The sequence below is a fragment of the Erithacus rubecula genome (genome assembly GCF_903797595.1).
Source record: "Erithacus rubecula genome assembly, chromosome: 21".
Taxonomy (NCBI): Eukaryota; Metazoa; Chordata; class Aves; order Passeriformes; family Muscicapidae; genus Erithacus; species Erithacus rubecula.
In genome coordinates this window covers 9,663,050-9,690,112 of record NC_136673.1, presented here as the reverse complement: position 1 = coordinate 9,690,112, position 27,063 = coordinate 9,663,050, and the positions used below count along the sequence as shown (strand labels likewise).

At 48.9% G+C, this 27,063-nt stretch overlaps 1 protein-coding gene across 3 annotated transcripts; it reads left to right on the top strand.

Moving 5' to 3' along the window:
* Position 1: 1 nt before the first annotated feature.
* Positions 2-25,260, top strand: FKBP15 (FKBP prolyl isomerase family member 15). 3 transcript variants are annotated; one of them, XM_079324232.1, is made up of 29 exons: positions 2-153; positions 1,324-1,433; positions 1,721-1,799; positions 2,348-2,417; positions 3,804-3,878; positions 4,930-5,028; positions 5,395-5,544; positions 6,230-6,298; positions 7,363-7,506; positions 7,919-8,064; positions 9,047-9,095; positions 9,778-9,897; positions 10,124-10,217; positions 10,958-11,061; positions 11,696-11,789; positions 12,503-12,612; positions 12,984-13,094; positions 13,719-13,813; positions 14,396-14,498; positions 17,666-17,837; positions 18,657-18,793; positions 19,095-19,250; positions 19,651-19,803; positions 20,119-20,211; positions 20,621-20,731; positions 21,500-21,607; positions 21,798-22,540; positions 22,930-23,020; positions 23,655-25,260. In XM_079324232.1, exons 1-29 carry the CDS (start codon positions 101-103, stop codon positions 23,727-23,729), a joined length of 3,714 nt encoding a protein of 1,237 aa, XP_079180358.1. In that variant the 5' UTR covers positions 2-100; the 3' UTR covers positions 23,730-25,260. The 3 variants fall into 3 exon arrangements, with proteins under 3 accessions (XP_079180358.1, XP_079180359.1, XP_079180360.1); XM_079324233.1 differs by lacking the exon at positions 5,395-5,544 and having other exon boundaries at positions 38-153; XM_079324234.1 differs by lacking the exons at positions 2-153; positions 1,324-1,433 and having other exon boundaries at positions 1,720-1,799; positions 3,809-3,878.
* Positions 25,261-27,063: the final 1,803 nt, after the last annotated feature.

Here is a 27,063-nt window from a genome sequence, read left to right as displayed (position 1 = left end):
CGGAGCCCCGCCCCCTGTGACGTTGCTCCCGCCCCGCTCCGTGCCGGTGCCGTGAAGCGCCGCCGCCTCCCGCCCGTCCCCGCCCCGGCGCTCGCTGGCGATGTTCGCGGCGGCGGAGGAGGACGACGCTGACTTCCTGTCCCCGGCCAGCGGGTGAGCGCCGGGGGCGCGGCGAGAGCCCCTCCCCACCGCCGGGAGGGCGCGGCGGCGCGGGCAGGCCGCGGGGCCGTGGGGCCGTGGCCCCGGTGAAGGCCCGCAGCGGTGAGGGGCGGGCGGGCCGCCGCCTGTGCAGCGGGCCTGGCCTGGTGCCCCGCTCCTGTCCCGCCGCGGGAGCGGTGTGGGGGCAGCTCGGGAAGGGCCCGGCTGCCCGCGGGGCTCGGTGCGGGCCCGGTGTGCCCGGGGCTCTGAGGTGTGCGATCCCGCCGGACCCCGCTCTGCTCCGGGGTGGCCGGGGCACAGAACTCGGTGTTAACGCTAAGTAGGGGTGGGTGGAAGTCCGTCAGTCCGCTCTGGGGCTGCTCAGCCAGCGCCGGCGCTCCCGCGCTGTTTGTCCCCCGGCTCGCCTGGATCGTGTCTGTGCCCAGCGCATCCAGGCTTTGTATCGCTGACTTGTTGCCGCTCCGAGAGCTGCAATTCCAACTCGGTGCACTCCCCACCCCCTTCCAAGAGTTTCTCTTAAACTATTCCTCTCTCTTTATAGAATATTTAGTTATATTTTTAAAGAAGATTCACTGACAGTGGTGTCATCCTGTTTAAATTACTCCCTTGCCGTGTGGTGCCAGGAATAGGTTGAGTGTAACTGGCCTTGAAGCAGTGGAATTACAAACAATGTCTCCTGAAGGAATAACCTCCGGCATTGAACCCTCTGCCCTTAGCTGAGAGAGCTTCTCCCATTTTAAAACTTAATTGGGAGTATGTGTTTCCTGGATACTTAAAGAAAAGAAAGTTCAGGAGCTGAATGGTCGTTTTTCTGTCACACATTATTTTGAGTATTGTAGGAATCATCTATTTTATGTGAAGCTAGTTCTGGACATTGCTTCAAAGACACTTTTTTTTTTTAGTGTAGTTTCAGTTCTTATGCCTTCAATCGAGTTTTGAGGAAATGAAACACAATTGTACCACTTTCCCAAGCCCTTCAGCTACCAGTTCTGCCTATTCTAAAGCAAACAGTTAATTAGCATAAAGAAAATTAACCTGCAGCCCTTTGTTTACTTCCAAAGTGATGGTAAACATTTTGTATGTGATATAACTCCTAGTTCAGGATGTTCATTAGGTATAATGCCTGTGTTAAATTAGGTTAAATGGTTTTATTTCCCTTTCTAGAGCCAGATTAGCCTCTCTCTTTGGCCTGGATCAAACAGTCTCAAGCCCAGGAAATGAATTCTTCCAGTTCACTGCACCAAAGCAGCCCAAGAAGGGTCAGGCAGCATCTGGTGAGTAACTGGGCTTGAGAGTGGGGAACCCACTCAGCAGCAAGTGTGTGTGGGAAGAAGCAGGGCCTTTGTGAAGAGCAGCAGAGCAAATATTTCCCTGAGCTTTCCTCCAGTGCCCTCCTACATCTGGATTTCCAGCCAGCCTTGAGTGACTTTGGAATGCACCTCTTTGTTTTTTTGTAATTTCCTACTGAAATAATTTTTCCTTGAGGGAAGGAGCATGTCCTGGTGGTGCCACCAGCCAGTCCTGTGCCCCTGACAGCAGTCCCTGCTCTGTGTCCCCACAGGCCAGGCCCAGAAGGCAGCAGTGGCCCCAGCAGGAGCCCCCTCGGTGTTGGTGGCCACGGCAGTGCTCGCCTATCGATAGTAAGTGACTTCTGCATGACCTGCTGCACTCTGTGTCCCTGGAGGGGAGATGTTGCTGGGTAAATGGCAAGAGACACTTGTTTTCAGACATATCTGCATGGTAGAAATGCTGCAAGGCAATGGAAGTTTCTGCTCAAGAGCAGTTGCTGTGCTGCAGCTCTGGGTGAGGCAATTCTGAGATAAAGAGCAGGTTTGTGGGTTTGGCTGTGGCTGGGAGCTGTGTCCTGGCTGCTGGGCTGAGATGTGCACTGCTTCAGGAGGCTCTGGCAGATGCTTGTGGTTCATGCATTTGAGAATTGAGGCATGAGCAGAGTGAGAGCACTAAAACTGTTTGATGCTGCCATCATGGAAAAGCACTTCTGCCCTGGATCTGTGAGAGCAGTTTCCAACTCAACTGCACAGTGTGTGCTCTTGCCTGTGGGCAAGCAGAAATGTCTCTAAGCTAACCAAAGCTGCCTGACATTTTATGCTTGAGCAAAGGGATCTGAACTCTAAAGAATTCTGAGTTAGGGACAGTTGTGCAGCTGAATGTCTCCTTTTTCTTCTAGTACAAATGGGCAGTACTTGAAGCAAGGCAAGTATGGAGCAGCTGTAGTAGGGAACCATGCTGCCAAAGAGGTGAGAGACCCTTCCTTCCCTAACTCTGCTATGAGATGGTGCTTCTGTGAACTTTCCAGGTGTTTTGCTTTTGATGTTGTTCTCCTGCTGCCTTTCTGTCTCCTGGGTTTTCTTGGGGCTCAGCCATCCACCTTGGTGGCATCTTTCTTTCCTGCAGTCCATGAGTTTGTAAGGTCTCTTACAACTTGTGCCTGAAATAGTTCACAGTGGTTTTGGAAGTCATTTTGGTATTTATTCTGAATGTCTTTGACAACTGGATCACGTATTTGTGGAGGTGGAAATGGATATAAAGTAAAATTCTGTCCAGCAATACAGAGATGCTTTGCTTAAGTTTTGTTCTTTTGGTGTCAAAGCCATCTTTCCTTCCCAAGTGTTCCTTGAAGAACACAGAACTGAGGTTCCCAGGAAATTGGCATCTTTGAAAACTCTCACCCATCCCTGGTGTTGGTATTTGTGATGTTTCAGATCCCTCATTCATGTCTCACTAAGTTGCTTTTGCTTTGGTAAGAACAAAATAAATCTTAGTTTGGTAACTGAGTCAGTGATCTTGGAAGTGTTGAGCTGTGTTGGAAGGAAGCTGAACCAGCTTTCCTCAGGCTGCCTGTGTGATACCACATCCAGCTGGGAGCAGTCAGTAGGTCCCTCCCAGTTCACCACTGAGCTGTGTCCAGTGCAGGTGCACAAAGAAAAACACATTTCCTTAATAGATTATGTTTACTAGAGCCAAATATGTCAATAAATCTCATATCTGTGTTTAGTACTTGGAAAATTCCCTCCAACTCTGTCTGTCATGTCAATAGGTTTATGCAAAGATAAAAAATTACACACACAAACTTCTTTAGGCTGGATATTAGGGAAAATGCCTTTCCCAAAAGGGTGATCAGGGCCTGGCACAGCTGCCCAGGGCAGTGGTGGAGGCCTCATCCCTGGAGGGATTTAAAAGTCTTGTGGATATAGCAGTTGGGCACATGGGTCAGTGGTGACCTTGGCAGTGCTGAGGGAATCATCTTGGGTGTCTCTTCCCACCTAAATGACTCTGTGATGGTTTGATGCCATGTGTGGTGAGTTCTGTATCTGGAAAGGTTAGTGCACCATCTTTTTCCACTGTAACTGTGAAAAATGTGGAATTAGTTAAAGAATGTTGCTTATTCTAAAGTTTGACTTGCTTGGTTGCTGCTGCTGCTAAATAAAACCCTTGAGAATAAACTAGTTTTAATAAGTGTCATGAAACTGTGTTAAGTAGTTTTGCTGTGGTATATTTGACAAATAAATACTGAGCCTTAAATTCTGCATGTGACAAAACACCTTAGAATTGAAGACATTTTGAGTTCCTGGTTTTGGTTTTTTTTTTTTTTTTTTCCTTGCCTAATTCCTTGTGGAATCCAGTACAGGATCCTCCTTTACATCACTCAGCAGCAACAGATCACCTCTGCAAGGATCCACCCAGGCTTCGTGCTCACGGTGAGACTCTGGCCTAGAGAAGCACTTTGTGATCACAGCAAACACAAGGTTGGCTCTAAAATCCTCCCTTGAGCCTTGCTTTGTAACCTTTGAGATCAAACATCTGAGTGACAGGGCAGGAGGTGTCCCAGTGTGACTGTTCTCCTCATGTATTGCACAAGAGGCTGTGACAGTCCCTTTGGCAGAGCATTTCCTCAGGAGATTTCCAAACCAAGGCTCTTGTAGGAGGTAAATTATTACCTGTGCTCACAGAGGTGTTTGAGGGTTGCAGCCCTGTAATGGAGAAAACCAGCAAAATTCCTTTTGCTGAGAATTCCTAGTTGTGTTTGAGAGAATACAACTGAATAAGCAGAAGGAAATGACAGCAAGGAAATGTTTTCTCTCAGAAAATTTGCACTCAGCATTTTCCTGCTGTTGAGAACAGTCTGGAGCTTTGTGAGCTCTAAAATGGGATCTCTCAGGAAGTTGGTTTCTGCCAGTCTTACAGAAAATGGATGTGTTGGTTTACTGCTCTTAGCTTGTCATCAGATGGCATCAAATTTCTTGGAATGAGAGGTAGAAATTTCACTCCAAAATAATGCAATTTCTGTCCCAGCTTAGACCTTGCCTCTCTAGTTTTGTAAGCACATTATTGAAAATTAATGGGTTGTATAGTCACTTCTGATGACATGGGTTTAGAAGTGAGGAAGAAGTGACTTCTCCATTTGATTCTGGAAGCATGAATGCAATGAACTATGAAATATAAATTACTTACACTTAAAAATTCTCAGTATATATTAATGAACCAGGCTTCAATGAAGCTTTTGAAAGGTTTCACCTTCCTGTGTGAACTGCAGCATCTAGGAAGAGCTTAGTATTTGCTCACATATTTGAATTATAATAACCCTTCCATGATAATGAGCACATAAATGAAAACTAATCCTGAACTTGAGCAGTAGAACAGGAGGGTTCTCCCTGCTTGATTTTGGTAGCTCTTATTTTAAGCTTCTTTTGGATGTGGGTTTTTAAGTTCATTTATTGCCCAAGATAAAACTTATTTCCTCTCCCACAGGTTCAGCCCAACAATTACAGCACCTTCTATGATGATCAGAGGCAAAACTGGTCCATCATGTTTGAGTCAGAAAAGGCAGCAGTGGATTTCAGTAAGCAGGTAACTGCTCACCTCTGGGCCAGGCAGTTCTTGATGGCAGCAGGGGCAAATCAAGTTTTATTTTCACTGGAGTTCAGCTTTGAGTGTCTGCATAACTGTGATGGAGACAGATCTGAGAGCAGCCTGCCCTGAGCTGTGTTCAGTAAAGCAAATCTCTTCAAGGCAGGGAGCCTGTTGCTTCTCAAGATTCTCAAGTACTGCATATCCATGGTTCTGTAGAGCAGAGGATGTTTAATCAGCAACATTCAGCACAAGGAGATGTGGAATTCTAGTGTGGGCTTAATCAGTACAGCAAGGAATGCATCAGATCCATGAGTGGGACTCTCCATGAAAGGCCAGAGACACTGCCAGGCTTTCCCTCTGCAGGTGTGCATTGCCAAATGCAACAGCTGCCCAGCCCTGGACTCGGTCCTGGGCCAGGATCTCCTGCTGGGAGAAGGGCAGGGAGTGGAAGGAGGAGACTCCCTGGAGGTTGCCTACACAGGATGGCTGTTCCAGAACAACGGCCTTGGACAGGTACAGACATTTGTCACCTTTTAATGCTGAGTGGGACAGTCCCTGGCAGGAGCCTGCACATCCAGCATGGTGCTGGTGTTGATGTTAAAGGTATACTTTGGGCATTTATGGCACACTAAGTGGGGTCATATATATTGCTTATAGAATATTAAGGGATTCTGGCATGTTACATAAAATTTCCTCACTGAAAGGGTTGTTGCTGCCCAGGACAGCAGTGGAGTGACATCCCTGGAAGTGTTAAAAAACCATCTGGATGTGGTGCTTGAGACATGGTGTGGTGGTGAACAGGGCACTGCTGGGGGAGTGATTTGACTTGGTAATTTTAGAGGGCTTTTCCAACCTTAATGTTTCTGTTATTCCATTACTGTTCAGGGAGAGGTGATTTAAATGCTTTTAAACTTGTGGGCACTCTCCCACATGAATATTTAATGTTTTGCTTTACCCAGTCCTGTCCTAAAGCAGGTCTGAAGTCTGACTCTGCAGTTACCATTCACTTCATGAAATTGTACTTCAGGAAATGGACTGAAGCTCTGTCTTATGGCTGAGAATTAATTTTGGTAGTAACAGGATGGGAAATGGCATTTAACCAGAAGTTGTAGGAGTTTATGGAATGTATAAAATAGCATTCAGAACCTTGAAACAGTTGGGAAATCCATGTATTTAGTGTTCTTGTTCAACTCCCCAGGTGTTTGACTCTAATGTAAACAAAGACAAGCTGCTGAGGCTAAAGCTGGGATCTGGAAAGGTCATCAAGGTACAGCTTCTTCCACTTTCATTATAATATTATCATTATTCAATTATATAATTAATATAATAATTAATAACATAATATATTGTTATATCAATACACTATATTATCAATAATATAACTTATTGATATATTTATGTAATATATAATTTAATATAGTTAATTTTATTATTATTGAATATTAATATTATTCAATTATAATAATTGAAGTCTCAGAGCTTTGAATTACTGCAGATCTTGTTCAGGATTCATACATTCTCTTTCTGTTTCATTTATTAGCAAACACTGTGACAGTGGCTCACTCACTTTGCACAATAGAGCCCAGTCTCCTTTTCAGTATCAGTGTTAGACAGGAGTTGTCCTCTTCAGTAAAAAACAAAACTTCCTGTTTTCAGGAGCTGGGGTTTTATTGTCTTTGTTTTTCTGGAAGTCACTTAATTCCTTTCTTTGTTCTTGGGGAACCCTATTTCTAAAGGAAACAATTTTTCATCCAGGAATTTTGATATTCCCTTATGTTTTTTTATATTCCCTTATGTTATCCCATAAAATCAGGGTTTGAGTCACAGATGCTTTTGTTCAGGTCCATGACCTCAGTAATTCATGTATGACCTGTATAATTCATATATGACCTGTTACAAGTTGTCTTTTACTGAAGATGTCTATTTGTTTATTTGTTTTATCCTGTGTCTTACTAATTTTGCTTGGCTGTTAGAGCCATCTTGTGCAGTGCTGGCATCCCTTAGGCAGTTTGCATCCCTCATTACAACTATTGTCTTTGGTTGCTTTACAAATCTAGCCAGAGCAATTCAGATCTCTTTGGAGTCCAGTTCTTCCCCAAAATGCTGAGTGAGGCCATCACTGTGTGGTGGAGCTGCATCTTTATTCTTAAGTTAACACTGGAATTTACAACTGGCTATTAGGATTTTTGGCTAGTCAGAGGTTTGGTGAGGATTTTGCAGGAATCTCTCTATATGTGTTTTGGAACCTTTGCCTGAAGTTATCTTATTTGGGGTGAATAATGTCACTGATCCAACTGCTGCTTTCTCTTCCATTGCCTGTGCAAACCAAAGGGCTGGGAAGAAGGAATGCTGGGCATGAAGAAAGGAGGGCGGAGGTTGCTCATCATTCCTCCAGCCTGGGCCTATGGGGCTCAGGGTGTGGCTGCTCGTGTCCCTCCAGACTCCACTCTGGTGTTTGAGGTGGAAATCAGGAGGGTGAGTGTCTCCTGCCAAGTGTTTGTTTCCATCTGTTTTGTGACTGCAAGGGAGGAACCTGCTGTTAGTGTGAGAACTCCAGCTCAGAAACTGTTAGAAACCTCAGCAAGATGTGTATCTTTAATTCAAACAAACAAATAAACAAACCCAAAACAGAACCCTAAACCCAGAAAATCCCTCAAGGCTGTTTGTCTGTTCTAACTGTCTTGGGATCTTTTAGTTGTGTTACTTGTGAGTCACTTGGGAAAACAAAATACTGTGGGAGGAATGAGAGCTTTTCTAGTTCTGAATCAGTTGGCTGCTTTTCCTTGAAGTGCAGAAGCTCCACACACAGTAGCATCACAAATAAATTGATGAAAGTTTTTACAGGAACCCAGAAAATATTTTTTTTTCCTTAATGTTTTTTTTTAAGGTGAAGCTGGCAAAGGAGTGCTCTGGTTCAGATGGGCTGAGTGTCAGTTCAAGGGATTCCCCTGCACCTTCTCCAGTTCCCAGCTCAGATGGCTTCTCCTCAGACACAGGTTTAGTGCCTCCCTCCAGCATCCCTCCAAAGCCTGGGTAAGAAGCAGCAGGGCTTAACCAACTTTCTGTTAAGGCTGGTGGTGCCCATCAGCACAGTGCTGCCCTGACACATCATTTGCAAATGTGGGGCCTCTGTGCCAGCTGAGTGCCCTCCATGTGGCAGAGCAGTGCTGCTAACAGGACTTGCTGGAATTTTCTGCTTGAGTGCTGACTTCCAGATTAAAGCAAATGGGATGGGCTCCAGTGAAGGAGGTCATTCCTCTCCAGCATTCCTGAGATCCAGTGGGATTGAGCTGTGTGGGTGCTGCTCTAACAGCTGTCATCATTGTTGTCAGTTTGGATCTTCTCAGTCTCCACAACTCCCTGCAGAGGGTGTAGGCAGGTGGGGTCAAGTTCTTTTCCCAGGTAACAAGTGACTGGGGAGAGGAAATCACCTCTAAGTTACTCCAGGAGAGGTTTACAGTGGATATTAGGAGAACCTTCACTGACAGGAATTGGCACAGGCTGCCTAGGGTGGAGTTGCCATCCCTGGAGGTGTTCAAAGAATGCAAATGTGGCACTTGGGGATGGGGTTCAGTGCTGAACGTGCTGGGGCTGGGTCAGTGGTTGGTGACTCAACCTTAGATGTATTTTCCAACCTTAACAATTCTCTGTTCTGTTCCTTAAATTAAATGTGTCAGTCCCTCTTTTTAGGGAGTCCAAGGAAGTGTTGCCCTTGTTGCCATAAGTAGTTTGTTATTGGACTTGGTTAAACTTATTTATACCAGAATATGGTTGTTAAAGCAATCAACAAAATTATCTTTCTGTAGTCAGCTGTTCCAATGGGCCCTAGTGGTGTCCTGAACATACCTACAGATAACACTGCAAAGAATGTTCCAGAAGTGTAGGCTGAAAGCAATGCTTATGATATGAGAAAAGAGCTTTCCTAGGGAGAGGTGTATTAAGCAGTATTTATCAATCCAGAATGTTGGCTCCTGAGCTCCTCCTGGCTAATCTCCACACCTGTTTGGCTTTGCAGGGAGCCAGCTGTTCGGGCCAAGTCCAACTCCATCAGTGAGCAGCTTGCAGTAAGTGCTGGCTTTTCCTAACTTGTAGCCTGAACAGAGAAGTTTATTTTCACCTTCAGCGTTGGGTACTGCTGAAGATAAAGTGAGGATCATGCAAGACACTGGAATGTTCACCTTACAGCAGCTTAGTGCCTTGTTTTTGAAGGAGTTAATAGTTGGACTCAATGATTAACCATAACTTAGAGGTCTTTTCCAACCTTAATGATTCTGGGATTACCAGGACCTAAGGAACTCCAGCCCCAGTTCCTATTCTTAAATGCAAAGTGACTCTGACCATGTGGATGTTCACAAGGTTGGTTGTGTTTTGAGATAAATGGACAAATTTAAAATAGATAACAAAGGAATTGGGACATTCAGGATAAGTTTATAGAGCTGCATGAGAAGACTTTGTGCCTCCAGACAGAAAAAGCTGCTAAGCAGCTTCCTGAACTCACACATTTTCTTGTTGGTTTTTGTGCAGGGATAGATTTTTCTCTGTAGTGACAGCACTGTCATCCTAGAAATAAGATATATAAAACAAGCCAGATTAACATTCCTGGCACTACCTTGTGTGCTTGAAGAACAGATTTTCTCACAGTCATTGAAAAATTGAGTCAAAATTCAGTGAGAGATGTAGAAGTGTTTGTAATACCTCAAAAGCCTGGGCTGAGAGAAAGGGAGAGTAATTAACTGTTTCTTTTAGAACCCAGATGTAGCAAAGGCAAAGCTGATTTCTCGGATGGCCAAAATGGGACAGCCCATGCTGCCTTTCCTTGCTGGGACAGCAGGGAGTCAGCTGGACTCCAGTGACTCAGAAATAGAGGTACCAGTCACAGCTGTGTGACTCTTACTCCTTTTCCTACTCTGGTGGTTGCTTAAACTGGGGCCTCTAGCAGTGGCTCTGCCCTTGTCCAGGGAAATCCACTCTGGTTCTGTGACAGGAAGGTTCCACTTGGGTTCCTGGGGTGACAACTTGTCTCAAGTGACCTTGGGCTCAGTCTCTTGGCTTGTTCTTTGGTGTTTCTTGTAACATGCAGAAATGTTTTTAGGATCCCAATACTCTGAGAGGGACAACACAGCCAGTGGCTCCAAGCAGACCCTCCCAGCCAGCTCAGGCAGTGCTGCCCACAGTGTCCACACAAGGTAATGTGCTGGGGAGCTGCTGCACTCCCTGTCCACTCCATGAGGGCTGTGGGAGCACAGGATTCCTTCCAGGAGCTGAAATATGAACTGAGCTTCTGATAAGGCTTGCTGATCCATGAGCCACTAATCATGGAGCACAAGCCAATCCTTGGAGTGTTTGTGGTCCAGTGCTTGAGGAAGAGCAGCCAGCATGGCTGAGCTGTCCTGTCACTGGGCACTGAGATTTGTAGGCCATGGGATCTGTAAATGCAGTGTTACAGATCCTTTCCCAGTGAACAGTATGTTTAGGAATGATGGAAATCCTAGAGAAGGGCAGCATGAGGCTCTGCAGGGCTGGCTGTGTCTTCCCATGATGGAATGGTCACATCAGCTGCTGGTCAGCTGAGCAGCCTTCAGAGTCAGAGTCATGCCTTGTGCCAGTAAACTTCAGAGCTGTCTCTGTTGGATTGAAAAGAGGTTGTTTAAATGGAGCTAGAAGTGGGATTTCTGTGAAAGGATACTCTTTTCTTGACCTATTACTACTTGCTTGATTGGATTTAATTTTCACAAGGTTGCAGGCAGGCTTTTGTTAAACTTTTGTCTATTAGTGGTTTTTTTGTTTTGTTTTGTTGGGGGTTTTTTTGTGTGGGTTTTTTTTGTGGTTTTTTGGTTTGGTTTGGTTTTTTTGCCATTTCAGACTAGGTGAATTAAATTCTTTCGAGCTGTTTTATAGCATGCTGTATTTATTTCTTCCTTTCCAGTACCTCAAGCATCTGGTGCTGCACCTTCAGTATCTTCTGCTGCTTTAATTCCTGCAACCATCCAGCCCCATTCAGCTCTGCCTGGAGGAGCACAGGGCTTTCAGGTACCAAAATGAAATCAAGGAGAATATTGGCACTTCTGTCCTTTCTCCTAAGTTTTCCCCATTGTTGGGAGCAAGGACTTTAACATAAGGATGAGAATTCCAGGGAGTTTCCTCTGACTCTTTGGCATTGTCAGGTTTTCATCATATGCCCTTTAAAATTTATTCTAAAAGAGCCAATTTTATGTTTTATGATGGGTTCTTAAACTAAGGATGAACCAGGCTTTGTTAATACCTGGTTTTGTAGTGGATGCAATAAAAACTTCCAAGTTCTGCAGCAATGAGCAGTAAAGTTGCAATCAAGTTGTTTTGTGCTTTTTGAGCCCTTTTTGGAAAATAAACTTGTGTTCAAATTAACATAACTTCAAAGGGAGGTGTTCACGTGCTGATCTGACCCTCACAAATGTAGGGTGACACAATTTTGTTGAAATTTGAGTGAAGGTTGGAACTAACTAAAGAAGAGTATTATTTTCCTTTCACAATGACTGTTGTGTATTTTGACTTTCCAGCTCCTTAATTCTTGGATTTTTTTTTTCTTTCCAAACATCCTCCTTGCTCTTGAGCTTAAAAAAATACAAATCTGTGGACATGGGGAAGTAGCAAAATGCATTCTAACCTATTGAACTTGTCCTTCAAGGCATATCCAGGAGTGCCATTTGCTTACCCCCAAACTGCTGCCTCTGCCTCCCAACTCCAGCCTGTGGGGCAGATGTATCCTGCTCCTTACCAAGGTAAGTTTGAAAAGGTACCTGCTTCTCAGAGGGCTGCAGCTCCTGCACTGAACAGTTTGTGATGATGATTTATAGCTGTGCTGTTTCACAAATGTTTATTTTTTAATAGCAAATAGGGGCAAATACTTCCCAAGAAATATCCATCTCTTTCTTACTCTAAAGAGCCTTGTGCAATTGAAAGGGGCTGTATTTCTGTTTCTTCCTAAAACTGGGTATTACTAAAGGAATTTGGTAAATGGTGCTTCCAGTTATAAATAAAACTAATAGTAACCAGCTCCCAACCAGCCAGGGAAAGAATTGAGCTGTAAAAGGCAAAACCTAGGAAGGACCAAAGACTTTTAAAGAACCATTTAAGTCATCCCAGTTGGTGAAGTCTTGAGTGTAGCTGAGCCTTTCTTGGAGCCAGTTTTTTCAGTGCAGTTTCAGAAGCTGACCTTCACTGCTGTGGTTTGATTGTGCCTCTGGTGTGTCTGGGGGCTTTGCTCTTGTTGAGTTGAGCTGTCACCTAGCTCAAGAATTTCCTGTACTCAAACCTGCCTGTTGAGATTATTTGGGAAATATCCACATTATTTGTTTTCCAAATACCACATCACTTTTATTTCTGGGCAGAGAGTGAATTTCCTGCTGTCAGGCTTCCTGCTACCTAGCTTTTGCTGTGTCTTTGTGCAGGTATTTCCCCTTGTCACTGTAAATCTCTCTCTTTTCCCTTCAAGCACCTGGAGATGTCACTTCCTTTCTGATGACAGAAGCTCGGCAGCACAACACTGAAATCCGACTGGCTGTGAGCAAAGTGGTGGATAAAATGGATCACCTGGCTGCCAAGGTATGGCTGCCCAGGGCATTTCTTCTCTCCAGGTGTGCAGAGAGCAGTTGGCTCTATTTAAATGCCTGCATTAAGAGATACAGTAAATGAGTAATAGCCCAATATTGTCATGCCTTCAAGTGGCAGCAGTTTAGCTGCTGTGAAAAAGCAAAGCTGAGGCTTGGGGAAAGGTTCTCTTTTACTGTCTTGAATACCATGTGATGCATTGTTTGGAGGGATTCCCTGCCCTCTGGGAGGTGTCACACTTGATTCAGTGCCTACTCCCTGCAGCTGAGCAGAAGAAACAGTGAAATTCCTCTTTGCACATGTCAAACTCTCACCTGCACCCATAAATTCATTTCAAATGGGTTAAGCATGGTTTATCCCTGCAGGTGGAGGAGCTGAAGAAGCAAAGCACTGCTAACAGCTCCCTGCTGCCTGGCATCTCCTCTGTCACCATGGAAGCCTCCATGATCATGAGCAACATCCAGCGCATCATCCAGGTGAGCAGGGCCAGCCATGGCCACCTCTCTGAGCTGGGGCTCAGGCTTACCCTAAAGAGAGCAAATGGCCATCCACCCATGGCTTCTGCTTTTCCATGGCCACAATGAGCATGAGACTTAAAATGATTTCCATCCCTCTTTCCCCCTCCAAAAAGCTCTTCTCAGCATTTTGGGGTTTGGGTATTTTGTGAGTCAGAGTTGTGGGTATTTCATAGGCCTTGACAAAAGGTTCATGTGGGAGAAGTTCACCTTCTCAAACCATTATGGATTTAACCCCAGTTTCCAGCAGAACAATTTCACAGCTGAAGTGTCACATTGTAAAAAGCACCTGCTTCTGCTATTCACTACTAAATTTTATGCTTGGATGCCTTTCCAAGCAACAGTCTTAAAAACTTGGAGTTTGTGGATAAAAAAGCCAACCAGACACAATATTTTCTAGAATGAGATTTGGCAGCCACATTCCTGTGCCAGGATTCTGCTAAATGTGGCACAGTGCTCTTCCTGGGCTGTTACCACAGAAGGGAGGAGCATCACCACTGTCCTACATCTGTACAAAACAAGGGTTTAGGAAATGCTGCAAGGAAATCTGAGCAAGCTGAATATTCATGCTGAGCTGTGCTTTAGGAGAATGAGAGACTGAAGCAGGAGATATTTGAGAAGAGCAGTCGGATTGAGGAGCAGAATGAGAAGATCAGTGAGTTGATTGAACGTAACCAGAGGTAAGGGCTGGAAATCTCACTGCATTTCCAGACTCTCCAGCTTACACTTGGGCATATCTGGGGGGTGTTTGTTAGGAGACAGCCATGTTCTGATATTTTAATTCTTTTTAAGGTATTAAAAGTGTGGGATTCCTCCCACCCCTTCTCTGAGGGCTTGTCCCCAAAACTCTGATATACAGTATACATGAATGTGTAAAAGGGGAACAAAATCCCTCATGCTGTCTGTGAGCATGCTTGCCCTGCTTCTGGGAGTTGCTTTATTTTTGCTGGCTTTTTATTGAGGTGAAGAAATTGTAGGGGATGTGGTGCCCTTTGTGAAGTTCAGCTGATAGTAAGTTATCAAAACTCTTGGAACATGAGACATTTTCAGAGAGGTGAAGCATTTATCCCAGCTGATAAAATCCCTGCTGTAGCAGGCACAGCCCTCCCACCCCTCTGAGATCAGCTCTTAGTGCAGCACATCCTGCAAAATGGTCTGGCACTTATCATGAATTCAACAGAACTTCTGTGCTTTGGAATGTCACTTTTTTCTGTCTGAAAATTCCTGTTTCCAGGAATGCCCACGGTGTCTCCTGTTCACAGGTATGTGGAGCAGAGTAATCTGCTGATGGAGCAGAGGAACCACTCCCTGCAGACAACAAATGAGAACACACAGGCAAGAGTGTTGCATGCAGAGCAGGAGAAGGTAATGGTGGCATGAACAAAGCCAGGGCTGTTGCATTCAAACAAGCCTTGCTAGTCAAGGCAGTTTTCTGAGAAGGCAACTGCAGTTCTGAACTTTGTTGATAAAAATATTGGATGTTTTGATGGCTTTCATGACCAAAACATCACAGAAGATGTAATCATTTCATGCTGTCATAACTTTAATATTCTTATATTGTAGGAAAGTGTCTGATTTATTGTTAACTCTGTAGGCATGAGGCCAATGTGTTGAGGAATTGTGTATCTCAGGGCTTTTGAGTTGGAAATGCTTCAGTTATTTGTTACACTGATCCAGTGTAACAAGTGTTTTATTCCTGCTATAGAACTGACATAGAGTGAATGTAGATACAAGAAAAAATATTTCCTGCTGGAGTTTCTTCATTGCACTTTTTTGCTTGTTTTAATGCTAATGAGAAGCTGTTTGTTTCTCCCAGTAACACATTGTGCTTTTATGACAGGAGCTGTTGCTCACTGTTAAACCAGTGAATTGCATTTATGCATGGCTGCATATCCTGAACCATCCCTAGGCCAGCCTAGCCCAGGTGTGCTGCTCTGGCTCTGCCACTGCATGGTGCCTGCTCTGCTTTCTTAAATTACACCAAGTTCAGTCTTGCTCTGTGCTCTGCTGCTGAGCTGTCTCTCTCCAGTTCAAAAGTGAGGTGACAAATGCTGCTTCTGTGTGAGAACCATAACTTGATGGACCTAAAGCTGGCCAGAACTGCAGCTTTCCAAAGAGGGGTAAAGAGCAGAGCAGGGAGCAGCTGATAGTGCTGAGAGCAGACAGGAAGGGGGCTGCTTTCCCACCCCCAGCCCAGGCTGCACACCCACAATATGTAGGAGTGTGAGAGATTCTAACCAGGAGTGAGTCAGACTGAGATAATAAATGAAATTCCTTTCTCAGTGAGGACAGCATCCTGCTGGTACAATAATACTTGGGAAGGAATCTCTTTTGGAAGTATAAGATCCTCAGGAGTCTTTGTGCCTCATCTTCAGCAGGACCCCACTGAGCAGTCACTGCCTGGGGATGATGTGACATGAACAGGCTTCAGGCCAGGGCAGGAAAGCCCTGACTTGCACTGGGGTGTTTCCCCTGGCTCTGTGGGAGTATTGACTGGAAAGATGAAGGCTGATATTCCTTCCTGTTCCCTTTTTCTACCCCAGCTTGCCCTGGGACTGCAGTCACTGAATCCCCAGGGACAGGCAGAGCCAGGGAGGAGGGCTGGAAGCTGTTTTATCCATTGTTACACACAGATGGGCACTCACCATTTATTTGGCTGTACACAGGATCACTGAGGTGTTGCTAACTGACTGCTTCAGAGTTATGAATCTTTGGCCCTGGCAGAGCAAGTCACAGCTTTAGGTGAAGGTTTTGGGAGCCATAAGTAATTCCCCACCTCTCCAGTGCAGGTCACAGCCACCTGTAATATGTGACATACCCTAAGGATACCTTCAGTGTCTTTCTTTTTACACCAGGCTCCACTCCCTTTTTCTGTCTAAGCTTTTACAGTTCTTGGAGTAATTTAAAGGCTTCTCTGGCATGCCTTGGGCTCCTGTTATGAAGCATTGTGCTTTTCTGCTGATGAATGCCTCTGCCTTTCAAGCTGTGTTCTTAACCCTTCCTGTTTCCTGTTGCTGCTTTCTCTTCCCAGCACATGCTGCCAGTGGATCGGGGCTGGGACCAGGTGAGGCAGTGTCTGCTGACTGTGTAGGTGGTAGATGCTTGTGCCCTAGGCAGTGCCAGCCCAGCTTCCTCTTGAGCTAGAAACTGATTGGCATGAAAAGAATTGTCTCAGAGCTTGAATGAGCTTGGATCCTTCACTGGGAAAAGGGCTTTAGTCTCCCCACTGACCCCTCTTCCTTGGGGAGCCCTTCCAAGAATTCTCTCACATTCTCTCTGCCCTCTCCCCATGGGAGAACAGGATCACTGTCAGAGCAGGTACAGGTCACCCAGGATTCCTGGTGCCTGAAAGCAGGAGGCTGGAGCTGAGCTGTGGACGTGAAGCACCCTCTGTAGAAACTTCTGTCTAGTAACCCTTCCTGCCATAGGATTTCCTAATTGTGTTTTCTTTATTTGCCATTAAAGACAGAGGCCAGGGTTAAAATAACTTTTAGATTACTTTAGCTGTGCCCTGGGGTTTGATTTTAGAGTGCCAGGAGTCAGTATAGCAGTGGAACATTTATGGAAGCACAAGAGGAAAGCAGATCTGGTTTTGGCCACTCTGAAATGCTGCCTCCCCTTGAAATGAGTGGTGTGATATCCCAGCCCTCCAGGTCAGCACATCCTCATCATCACCATAGTTGGAACAGTTCTGCTCCCAGCTTTTCTGTGCCAGAAGGTGTTGGTCTTCATGTGGAGGGACTTCTCTTAGAGGGATAAAGCAGAGAGCAAATTCAGTTCTCCTGACTTTACCTGTAGAAGAATGAGAAAAATCTGTTGGGAATCTCAGACTAGGCAGAGGTGTGGTAGCTGTTTAGGGATTCCCTGTGCAAATTCTGTCTTTGCAGAGCATCCTCTGAAGTTTGTGTGTCACTCAACAAGACTGGGAATGGGACTTTGTGTCTGTCTTGATGCTTTGAGCCCCTGCTAACATTGTTTACAAGTTGTCTAACAAGCTGTGCTAGTGCCTGGTTTGAGGTGAATCACTGGCTCTCAGCAATCCTAAATCTAAACAGGTCCCCAGATGACTGAGAACTGTGCTGGGAAATGCCAGCCTTGCCTTGGCAGCTGAGGTGACCTCATGCTGTGTGCTCTGGGGACAAAGTGCTCTCTTGGCTGGGACCAGCCTGTGTTTTAAGTGGCTCTTCAGTGATGTGTGGGTTTATAGAAGACAATTAGATATTGGAGCCCAGGCTTTTTACTCAAATAGATGTTTCCATAGCCTGAAAACTGAGCAGAGGCACCAGGCACTGGTACCAGGCTTGCACACACTTAACCTTTTCAGGAAAACTCACTGGGTTGAACTGATGTGTTGATGAGGTTGTTGGTGGCCTCATGGACAAAACTGACATGGCAAAAAAGTCATTGTTACCTCCTCAGTGTGGGGATGTCTTCCCTGATAAGGCCTCCAACCCTTTTCCAGCTCTTCCTGAGAGAACAGTTCTGCAGCTTCCTCACACATCCCATTTTCCCTGCTCCATTTTGTGCTCCAGGCCAAAGTTGCAGAGGAGCTGGCAGCTGCCACAGCCCAGGTTTCCCAGCTGCAGCTGGAGCTGACTGCCCACCAGAAGAAGGAGATGGAGCTGAGGAAGCAGCTCTCCTGTGCTGTGCAGGATGCAGAGAGACAGGAGGCACAGCTCAACAAGCTGCAGGCACAGGTGGCAGGTGAGGCTGCTCCTGCCTGTCTCTGAGAGCTCCTCTTTTCTTTTATAAGATTTTTCCTGTTTTCTGGGGTATCTTTCTGCTTTTCCTAGGATCAGACACAGGGGATGGAAGAAGGATATGGATGCACTGAAATATCTTGAGGGATATGCATCCCTGTCACCACTGAAGACAGTGGGATGACTCAACAAACAAAATTCATCGTGTTATAGGGATTCCTTTTGTAGAACAATCTCTTGGCTTTTCTGTCCAACATCCTGTAGAGCAGCCAGAGATGTTCCAGTGGATGGAAAGTTGAGATTAACCTGAGGGGTTCATTTATTCCTCTGTGGTGGGCACTGCTGTGGCCCCACCCTGAATGCTGGGGTCCCTTCTGTTCTCCACATGACAAAAAGGACATTGAGGGGCTGGAGCAATTCCAGAGAAGGGAAGGGGCTGGAGCCCCAGGAGAGGTTGAGGGAGCTGGGAAGGGGCTCAGGCTGGAGAAAAAGAGGCTCAGGGGGCCCTTGTGGCTCTGCACAACTCCCTGACAGGAGGGGACAGCCAGGGGGGGTCAGGCTCTGGGAACAGGGACAGGAGGAGAGGGAGTGGCCTCAGGCTGGGCCAGTGGGAATTTAGGTTGGATATTAGGAAAAATGTATTTACAGAAATTATTCCAAAGCATTGGAACAGGCTGCTCTTGATGAATTCTAGTCCTCACTGCAGGCACAAGCAGAGTTGTTGACTGCACTGTGCAGGAGACCCTGTTCCTCCCCAAAATGTGCTCCCCTGCAATGGAGGTTGCACCCAAACTCACAGAGGAATGTGGGGGTTTGTTTGCAGAACTCCAAGAAGCCTCTCAGGACACTCAGAGCAGGTTCAAGGCTGAGAAGCAGAGTCGAAAGCAGCTGGACATGAGGATGGCAGCACTGGAGGAGGAGCTGGCAGACCTGAGAGTGGAAAAGGAGACTCTGGAAAGGGTATGGCCAGGGCCAGTAACAGATTCAGTTCTTTACTCAAGGCTAACCAAAAGTTCTTGCTTTTAAATATGTAAGTTAAGTAAATCTTGACTCTTCTACAGGCTGGTGGATCCTTTGTGCTCATGTGGGGTTTTTTTAATTTAATTAATTCTTACCCAGTAATGTGTCAGTCTTCCTTACCTCAGAGATAACCTCAGCTTGATTTCAATGGTGGAATTCCTGCCCAAAGAGCCTCCTGCCTGAGGGAGAAAAGCTGCTCTGGTGCAGTCTGGCCTGTTCTATGTCATGTTTTGTGTTGCAGAATCTTGCAGAGAGGAAGAAGAAATCCCTCTCAGAGAGAGCTCAGGCAGAGGAGGAGCTGGAGGAAACGCGCAGGTCGTACCAGCAGGAGCTGGACAAGCTCCGGCAGCTGCTGAAAAAGGCCAGGACCTCGACTGACCAGGCAGCAGCAGAGCAGGTGAGGGCTCAGGGCAGCTGCTGCTCCAGCCCTGGAGGGCTTCTGGGGCCTTCAGGTGGGAAATAATGTCAACATGCTCAGGTAGGGGAAGAATCAAAGTGTTACCTGCTTGAATTCATGGGTTAGTGTCAAACTAGGAGAGGCACCAAATTGAGATTGTAGTAGAGAGAAGAATATGGAACTTGTGAGGAGTAAAAGGTTGTTAAGAAATATGGCAAGAGGTGTGAAATCTGAGCCAGACCTCCTGGCCAGCCTGGGGGTTTATGGCTGGAGCTGAAGTGAGAGGTGTGGGTAGGAGCTGGTGGCAGCCACTGGGCTGCACTGTGTAGGTGTCACCTTGTGCTAACACAGATGGTGTGTGTGTGTGTGATGCTGATGGTGTCTCTTGTGCCATGGGCAGCTGTCAGTGCTCCAGGCAGAGCTGGAGTCCCAGTGTGAAGCCAGATGTGAGCGTGCCCTGGCCTCAGCCAAGGAGCAGCACGCCCGGCAGTGCCAGGAGCTGTGTGAGCAGAGGGACTCCCTGCAGCACCAGGTGGCCCAGCTGGAAGAGAAGGTAAAGGGCTGTTCTTTGTTCCTCTAATGGGCACTAAATACCAGCAACTGTAACCAACAGTCTTCTCCCACTTGGTGAAGTGGGAGCTTGACTTTCTAATTTCCTGCCTGTTATGGAGTTTGATCTCAGCCATCTACAGCAGTTTTCTGTTGGGTTGGTGGGGTTATGGAGGAGGGAGAGGCAAGGTACTGATAGTGCTGAACTACAGCAACAGCTACAACTTCCACTTCTCTGCACTGTCCTGGTGGCTGTGGGTGAGCAGAGGCTGTTTGGATACTGCCAGGGGCTGAACCTGCTCTGGTTCTTGTGTTTCAGCTCACAGCTCTCAAACACTCAAAAAAAGCAGAGGAGCAGAAGTTATCTGAGGTTCAGCAACGTTTGGAGGAACTGGAGCCTATCCAGGAGAAGGTAAAGGAATAACACAGCAGCTGGAACTGGAGAGCAGGGAACACCAGCCTCAGGCTTGTCCAGAATAATGAGGATGGGAGTTCCAGAATATGGCAGGGAAGGGATAATTTCATGTAGTTTCCAGCAAACCAGAACAGGCCCAGTAATGAGATCCAGCCTTTGTTCCACTGGGATCTCAGTGATGCTGCACCCACCTATTCTTGGTGACACTTGAGGAGCTGATGACACAACTGTGACTCTCCCAAGGCTGGCTTGGGTGTCCTTATTTGTTGCCATTGCTTTCAGCCAAGTCTTTTGTGACATGCTTAAAACTCCAGTCAGAGTTAGTGCCTCACTGAAAGCCTGCCCAAGCCACCCTGGAGGTGAGGAGTGAGGAGCAGCTCTGAGGGTTTCCCATCTCCCTTGGCAGTACTCAGCCCTGCAGGCAGATGTGCTGCTGCTGAGGGCTCGCTATGAGGAACAGATCCAGGACCTGCAGAGGGACCAGCATGGACCTGTCCCTGCAGACTTCACTGAGCAGGTGAGCCTGGCTGCAGTACTTCTCCTTCCTGGAAGGATTTACCTTGAATTATTTCTCTCTGAACTGATGTAAAAAGGAAAAATATCATTTTCTCCACAGAGCACTGTGTTTGTAGTAACAGTCCACAAAGGAAGAAAGGATCTATCCTAGAATCATGGCCTCACAGAATGGTTTAAAGTTCATCATTTCCACCCCCTGCCCTGGCAGGGACCCCTCCCACTGTCCCAGGTGCTCCAGCCCCAGTGTCCAGCCTGGCCTTGGGCACTGCCAGGGATCCAGGGGCAGCCACAGCTGCTCTGGGCACCCTGTGCCAGCCCTGCCCACCCTGCCAGGGAACAATTCCTGCCCAATATCCCATCCATCCCTGCCCTCTGGCAGTGGGAGCCATTCCCTGTGTCCTGTCCCTCCATCCCTTGTAAACAGCCTCACTCCATCTTTCTGCTGCCCACTTCGTTGTCTGATTTTTGTTGTTAACTCTACATCTGAGAATTAGATTTAAAAACTAAAGAAAGAAGGAGGTGCCAGTCTGCCTTGGCTTTGTGCAGCCTGTCTCAGTTTGGGGGATAAGTTTGGGTCATATAGAGTGGTTCTGAGTTAAGGTGGCTTGATATGGTGAGGATTTCTGGTTTGGAAAGTAGATTTTTTTGCAAAACCACCTGTGTGTGTTTGGATTTATTATTCCTTCCCTTGGAGAAGTGTCTGATGTTGAGTGCTGTGCTTTACATGCTGATGAATTGTATCTCTGTTTCCTGTCATGTTCTTTTGCAGGTAAAGAAGATAATGAATGGTGTATTTCAGTCTCTTCGGGGTGAATTTGAGCTGGAGGAGATGTACAGTGGCAGGACAGTCCTGGGGCTTGTCATGAACACTATCAAGGTATGACACTGGTGAGAGAAGAGAGAGAGAGCTTTGGGCTAAAACCTCCAGTCTGTACTGTCAGACTGAAATAACTGAAGGAGAATTTTGTTGTGGGTGGCAGAGCAGCCTGGGAGGAGGAGATGATGCAGGGAGCTGAGGTGGTTTGTATCTGGAGTATAACCTGTGCTCTCTCTACTCCCTTTTCCAGACTGTGACACTGCAGCTGCTCAACAAACAGCAGGAGAAACCAGAACATGGCAGTGAAAGTGAGGAATCTGGCCCAGAAGCAGGGAAACAGGAGGGATCACCTGGAGCAAAGACTGAGCACAAAGAGCCCCTGCAGCACAGCCCAGCACAGAGCACTGCACCCCCAGCTGATCCTGGGGAAGTGACCAGAGGCTCCCTGGAGTCTGAGCAGGAAAGGCAGGCTGCTCCTCACCCTGCCAGCCCCAGAGCTCCTGAGGAAGAGCAGGAGACCCAGAGCAGGGGGGTGGCAGAAGAAGAGAAAGTTCAGGAGGAGCATCTCCCTGCCCCAGCTGCTTGCAGCCTGGGTGCTGAGCAGGGGCCTGTCCCTGCAGGACAGCCTGTTCCTGGGCTGCAGCAAAGGCTGGACACTGCTGCCACTGGGGAAGCTGGCCCAGAGCAGGCTCCCTCTGCAGTGTCTGTGCAGGCAGAAGCTGCAGAACCTTCTGCTGCAGGAGCCCAGGCAGGAGAGGTGGATGAGGCAGTGCCTCCAGCACATCCAGCTGAGGAGCAGAAGGAGGAGGAGGCTGTGGGAGGTTTAGAGCCTCCTCCCTTAAACGGGGAGGAAGGGAGTGGCACAGACCCGTGGGATGGAGCTGGCTCAGAGCAGGAACCTGCCTCAGTGTCCAGCAGAGCAGATCCAGCCTCAGCTGTCCTGGGAGGAACTCCAGGATCACAGGAACTGGGCTCCAGGCACACAGATTCCAGGTGAGGGGCTGTGCTGGGTGCCTGGGTCAGCTGGGGCTGGGACAGCAGCAGGCCCAGGGGCTGGGACAGGTGTGTCCCTGCTGCAGGGCTGCACAGGCTGGGGCTGCAGCCAGGAGCTGGCACAGCCCAGGCTGCCCGGGGTACATTGCACTGGGAGCAGCCCCAGAGTAGCCTCATGTATGCTGGAGTCAGTGGAGAGCACTGCCAGGGGATTGTGCAGTTCCTGTGCAGTGATCCTGCTGCCTGCCACTCCCAGAGTTGCCCTGCACTGCTGAACAGTACATGCCACAAAGGTTTCCCTCAGGGACAAAGCTTTGCCATCTCTCAGTAACAGAACTTGTAAATCCCATCCTCTGAAAGCCAGCTGCTCATTCTTTATCTCCTTGCAGTCTTTTTGAGGATGACAACTTCTTTGAAACAGCATCTCCTAAACCACTGAAGCCTCAAGTTCTCTCTGAAGAGGAGGATGAGGAGGAAGTGGTATGTATTTGGGTGTTTGGGACTTTGCTCTGATTGAGGAACAGTCTGTAGTTTGTAAAATCCTCTGTGTGGCAGTGGGGGCCTGGCTGAGCTCAGAGTTCTCCATCCATTCCCTGTGTAAATCAGGAGTGTCTGGGGTTGGTGTCTGAGCTGGGAGGGGCTGGCTTGGCTGAGGGAGTGGTGACAGATTCCTGCTGGCATGAAATCAGTGGGGCCTGCCAGGTTAATTGAAGGGTTTTAGGTTTTGGCCCCTTTCCAGTCCCTTTTAGCCTGTAAGCAGCTCCTGGAATCATAAAAATCATTGGAAAAGACCTTTAAGATGATTAAGTCCAGCCATCCATATAACATCATTCACCATTGAACCATGTCCTCAAATATCACATCCACCCCTTTCTGAACACTCCAGGGATGGTGTCTCCACACTGCCCTGAGCAGCCTGTGCCAATGCTTTACATTCCTTTCCATCAAGAATTTTTTCCTGCTATCGAATCTAAACCATCACATGAGAAATAAAAACTTGGATAGTGACACTTCTAGTTGCCAGCTCCTCCAGGCTGGCAGAGATTTCAGGGCAGTTTGTGGTTATGGAATGCCAGAAGCTGCTGGGCTGAGCAGTTTCCCCTGTGCCTTGCAGAGCATGAAGGGGCGTCCCCCTCCCGCGCCGCTCTTCGGTGACGACGATGATGATGAGCTGGACTGGCTGGGATGAAGATGTGCCTGCTGAGCCCTCTGCTCTGGCCATGGCCTCTTCTGTGCTCTGAGCCCTTGGTGAGCTGCACACCTGGACATTGGGAATGAGCAGGGACTTGCCAGCTCCTGTCCTGCAGAGGGATGGGGGCTGCACCAGGGGGCTCTTGTGCACTGGTGGGGGCTCAGCCTGTCACTCTGAGCTGCCAAATGCTCTGGGGCTGGGCTGAGTGCAGGAGCCACCCACTGTCCCCTCCCCTGAGCCCTGGATTCATTAACCTCAAACTTTATGCAAATAGGAACTTGGTGAAGAGTTAGAGCAGAGTGAATCTGCCAGGACCCTGCAGTGGCAATACCCTGTTTAAAAATCAGACTAAAATCTCCTTCCCCAGTGATGAGCTCCTTGGAATATTTTTCTTAGTCCTCAGGGTGGCTCCCAGGGACCCTGCACCCTCTCCCCACTGTGTCTGAGCCATGTGCCACTGGAGCTTCCCCCAGGAATCCCAGTCAGGTGTTCTTGTGAGTCCCTGGCTCTGCACAAGCAGCCTGGGGAGCCCTGGGGGCTCAGGTGGGCACTGACTGAGCTGTGGCACAGGTGGTGCTGACCCTTGGAGCTCTGCTAAAGCAGGGCCTGAGCAGCAGTGATGGGTGCAAGGAGCCCATCCCTGCTGTGTGTTAGTCACTCACAGGCACCTCCTCCCCTGTGCCCAGAGCTGAGGTGGTTTTTGCTGGGCTGTGTTTGTGGGAGCAGCAGCACAGCTCTGGGATGTGCTGCATGTTTGGGAAATCCTTCCCCACAGCCCAGCCCCTCTCCTGTGCCTTTGGCTCTGCTGCTGTTAAAATGTGACCATCCCAGCACCAGTTATACTGGAGAGAGGGGTGGGACACAAGGCCCAGGCTGGGCTGGGCACTTTGGGGTGTCACCCTGCACTCTGAGGGGACCAGGAGGGGGAAGGAGTGAGGGCAGAGCTGGACAAACAGCCCAGGACTCTTACAGCACTTTTATATTCCACTCATGGGCACTGACACAACTTCACCCCAGAAGTCTTTAAAACAAATAAACCCCTTCATAAAATGAAAGGACTTAAAATAATTCTATGGTTTAGTTTCTACACCTGCCTTTACAGTTTGGAGTTAGACCTGTGTCCCCCTAAAGGTGATTTTGTGGGAGGAAAGCCCCCAAAGAACAGGGGGTGTTGGGGGATGTGGCAGCTCCCTGTGCCCACCCTCAGTGCTCAAACTGGGGCAGAGACCAAAGCCTGTGACAGCCACCCTGCTGCCAGCAGGGTCACCTGAGCTGGGCCTTCTGGGCATTACTCAGTGCTGAATATTATGAGGGTGTTTGAAACTGGATTTTCTGGGGGTGTTTGTGCTGCTCTGAGTGTCAGTGCCCTGATGTGGCCCCTGGCCCTGTCCATGCAGTGTCCCATTGATCATTGTTCATACTAACAAGTTCCACTTCTTGTTCCCCATTAAAGATAGGTACCCTGAGGCATTTGCATTTCACTTCTTGGAAAATAAAGTGCAATTAAACCTGTATTTTTTTGCTTGAAGTGGCTTTACTTCAGTCTGGCTTTATCTGTCACCTGAAAACTGACTTAGCTCTGACTTAAATAGGGAATAATTTGATTTAGAAGCTGTTCTTGTGTGTCCTTGTTGTTGAAGCCTTCTCATGGGCTAGGAGAGAAGGTCCCTCTGTGCTGTGGCTCCCTGGGCTCTCCCACTGGAATGTGCTGGTGTGAGAAGCTGCAGCACAAAGAACTGGTGATGGTCACAGAATCCACTTGCCTGGTTCCCCTCAGGTTTTAGGGGAGGGGATCTTGGGCATCTCCAGGGGTTTGCAGAACCCAGTCCTTCCTGAGCTGCTCTGGGGCTGCAGCAAGGTTCAGCTCTGCTGTGCTGGGAGCCTGGGGTGCAAGAGCTGAATTGAAACTTGTTCCCCCCTTCAAGTACCACAACCTCTTCCCTCCCTTAGCAGCTGCCCCTGCTCCACCCTGGTGCTCAGCCCTGCCCTGCCTGCCGAGGCTCAAGGACTCCCAGAAAAACACCCGGACGCGGTGCTGGGCCCATGTCTGGTTTAATGTCTCGTCTCTGAGGGGCTGAGCCCGTCCCCGGCTGCCTCCCCCCTCTGCGGGCACCGCGCCGCTCTCTCCTCCCGGGAACGGGCCGAGTCCCCTCGGAGCAGCTTCGCCCGCAGTGCGGGGCCCTTCCCGTCCCCCTCGGCTCGTCCCGGCTGCAGCGGGGCACAGCCAGGGCACTGTTCCTGGAGAATGTTCCTGGAGAATGCTCCGGGGAATGCTCCGGTCCCGGTCCCCGCCCCAGGCTGCGCCTCCCGCCGAGCTGAGCCGGGCTCGCTCGGGACGGAGCATGAGCACAGCCAGGCCCCGGGGCGAGGAAAGCGCTGCAGTAAGTTAATTTTTAAAGCGTCTGATGGCCGGGGGCTGTGGTGCGGGGCAGCCGAGCGTCCTGCGGGCCCAGGGCTGGATCCAGGCAGGCGCTGAGCCCTGGCTCTGCCCACCGAGGCGTCCACGGCCCGAGAAATCCCTGAGCCATCACCGGGTGCATCCGCCGGGCTGGGGCGGGTCGGGACGGGATGGGAGCCCCCCGCCGCCATCCGGACCTACTTGAGGAACACGAGCAGGAAGAAGGTGGAGACGATGAGCACGAGGATGCCGGCGGCGAAGCCGAGGCGCAGGTTCTCCATGGAGGCCGGCGGGGGCTGCGTGTCCAGCAGCAGCCCCAGCACGAAGCCGTGCGGGGCCTCGGGGCCGCAGGGGGACACCGAGCTGCTGACGGCGAACACGGGGCCGTGGGACGAGCACAGCGCGGGGTGCGGGGGGGCACGGCCGCCGCTCTCCCGCCGCTGCTCCTCCCGCGGGGTGCCCGGCTCCGCTGCCGCCGGGCCCGGCTCGGGCAGCACCGTCACCATCCTGCAGAACGGGCAGCTGACGAAGGGCGCGGCGGCGGCGCGGCACACGAGGCGGCGGAGGCAGCGCTGGCACAGCGAGTGGCGGCAGGGCAGCTGCTGCGGGCCGCCCCCCGCTCCCCAGTACGCCTCGTAGCAGATGCCGCACTCCCAGCCCGCCTCGGGCCCCGCTGCCATCGCGCTCCGCGGGCGCCGCCCGGCCCCGGTGCTTTTGAAGGCGGGGGGCGGCGATGGCCGAGCCCGGGGAGGGGAGAGGGGCCGGGGCAGCCGCCCCCCCTGAACTTCAGCCCGGCCCCGGGTGCCCGGCGGGCGCTGGAGCGGCACAGGGAACGCTCCACCTCCGCCGAGAGCTGCTGCCCCTGAAACACCTGCTGCTCTTTCGCTTTTCCCTTTCCAAACCCATCGTATTCTTCGTACTTCCCAAGCACAG

What these genes read in the sequence shown, in the direction of transcription:
- FKBP15 (XM_079324232.1), top strand. Translation starts at nt 101, where the DNA reads ATGTTCGCGGCGGCGGAGGAGGACGACGCTGACTTCCTGTCCCCGGCC. An exon ending in AGAACAACGGCCTTGGACAG is followed by an intron (nt 5,545 to 6,229) that starts GTACAGACATTT and finishes TCAACTCCCCAG; the next exon opens with GTGTTTGACTCTAATGTAAA. An exon ending in TGGCCCAGCTGGAAGAGAAG is followed by an intron (nt 19,804 to 20,118) that starts GTAAAGGGCTGT and finishes CTTGTGTTTCAG; the next exon opens with CTCACAGCTCTCAAACACTC.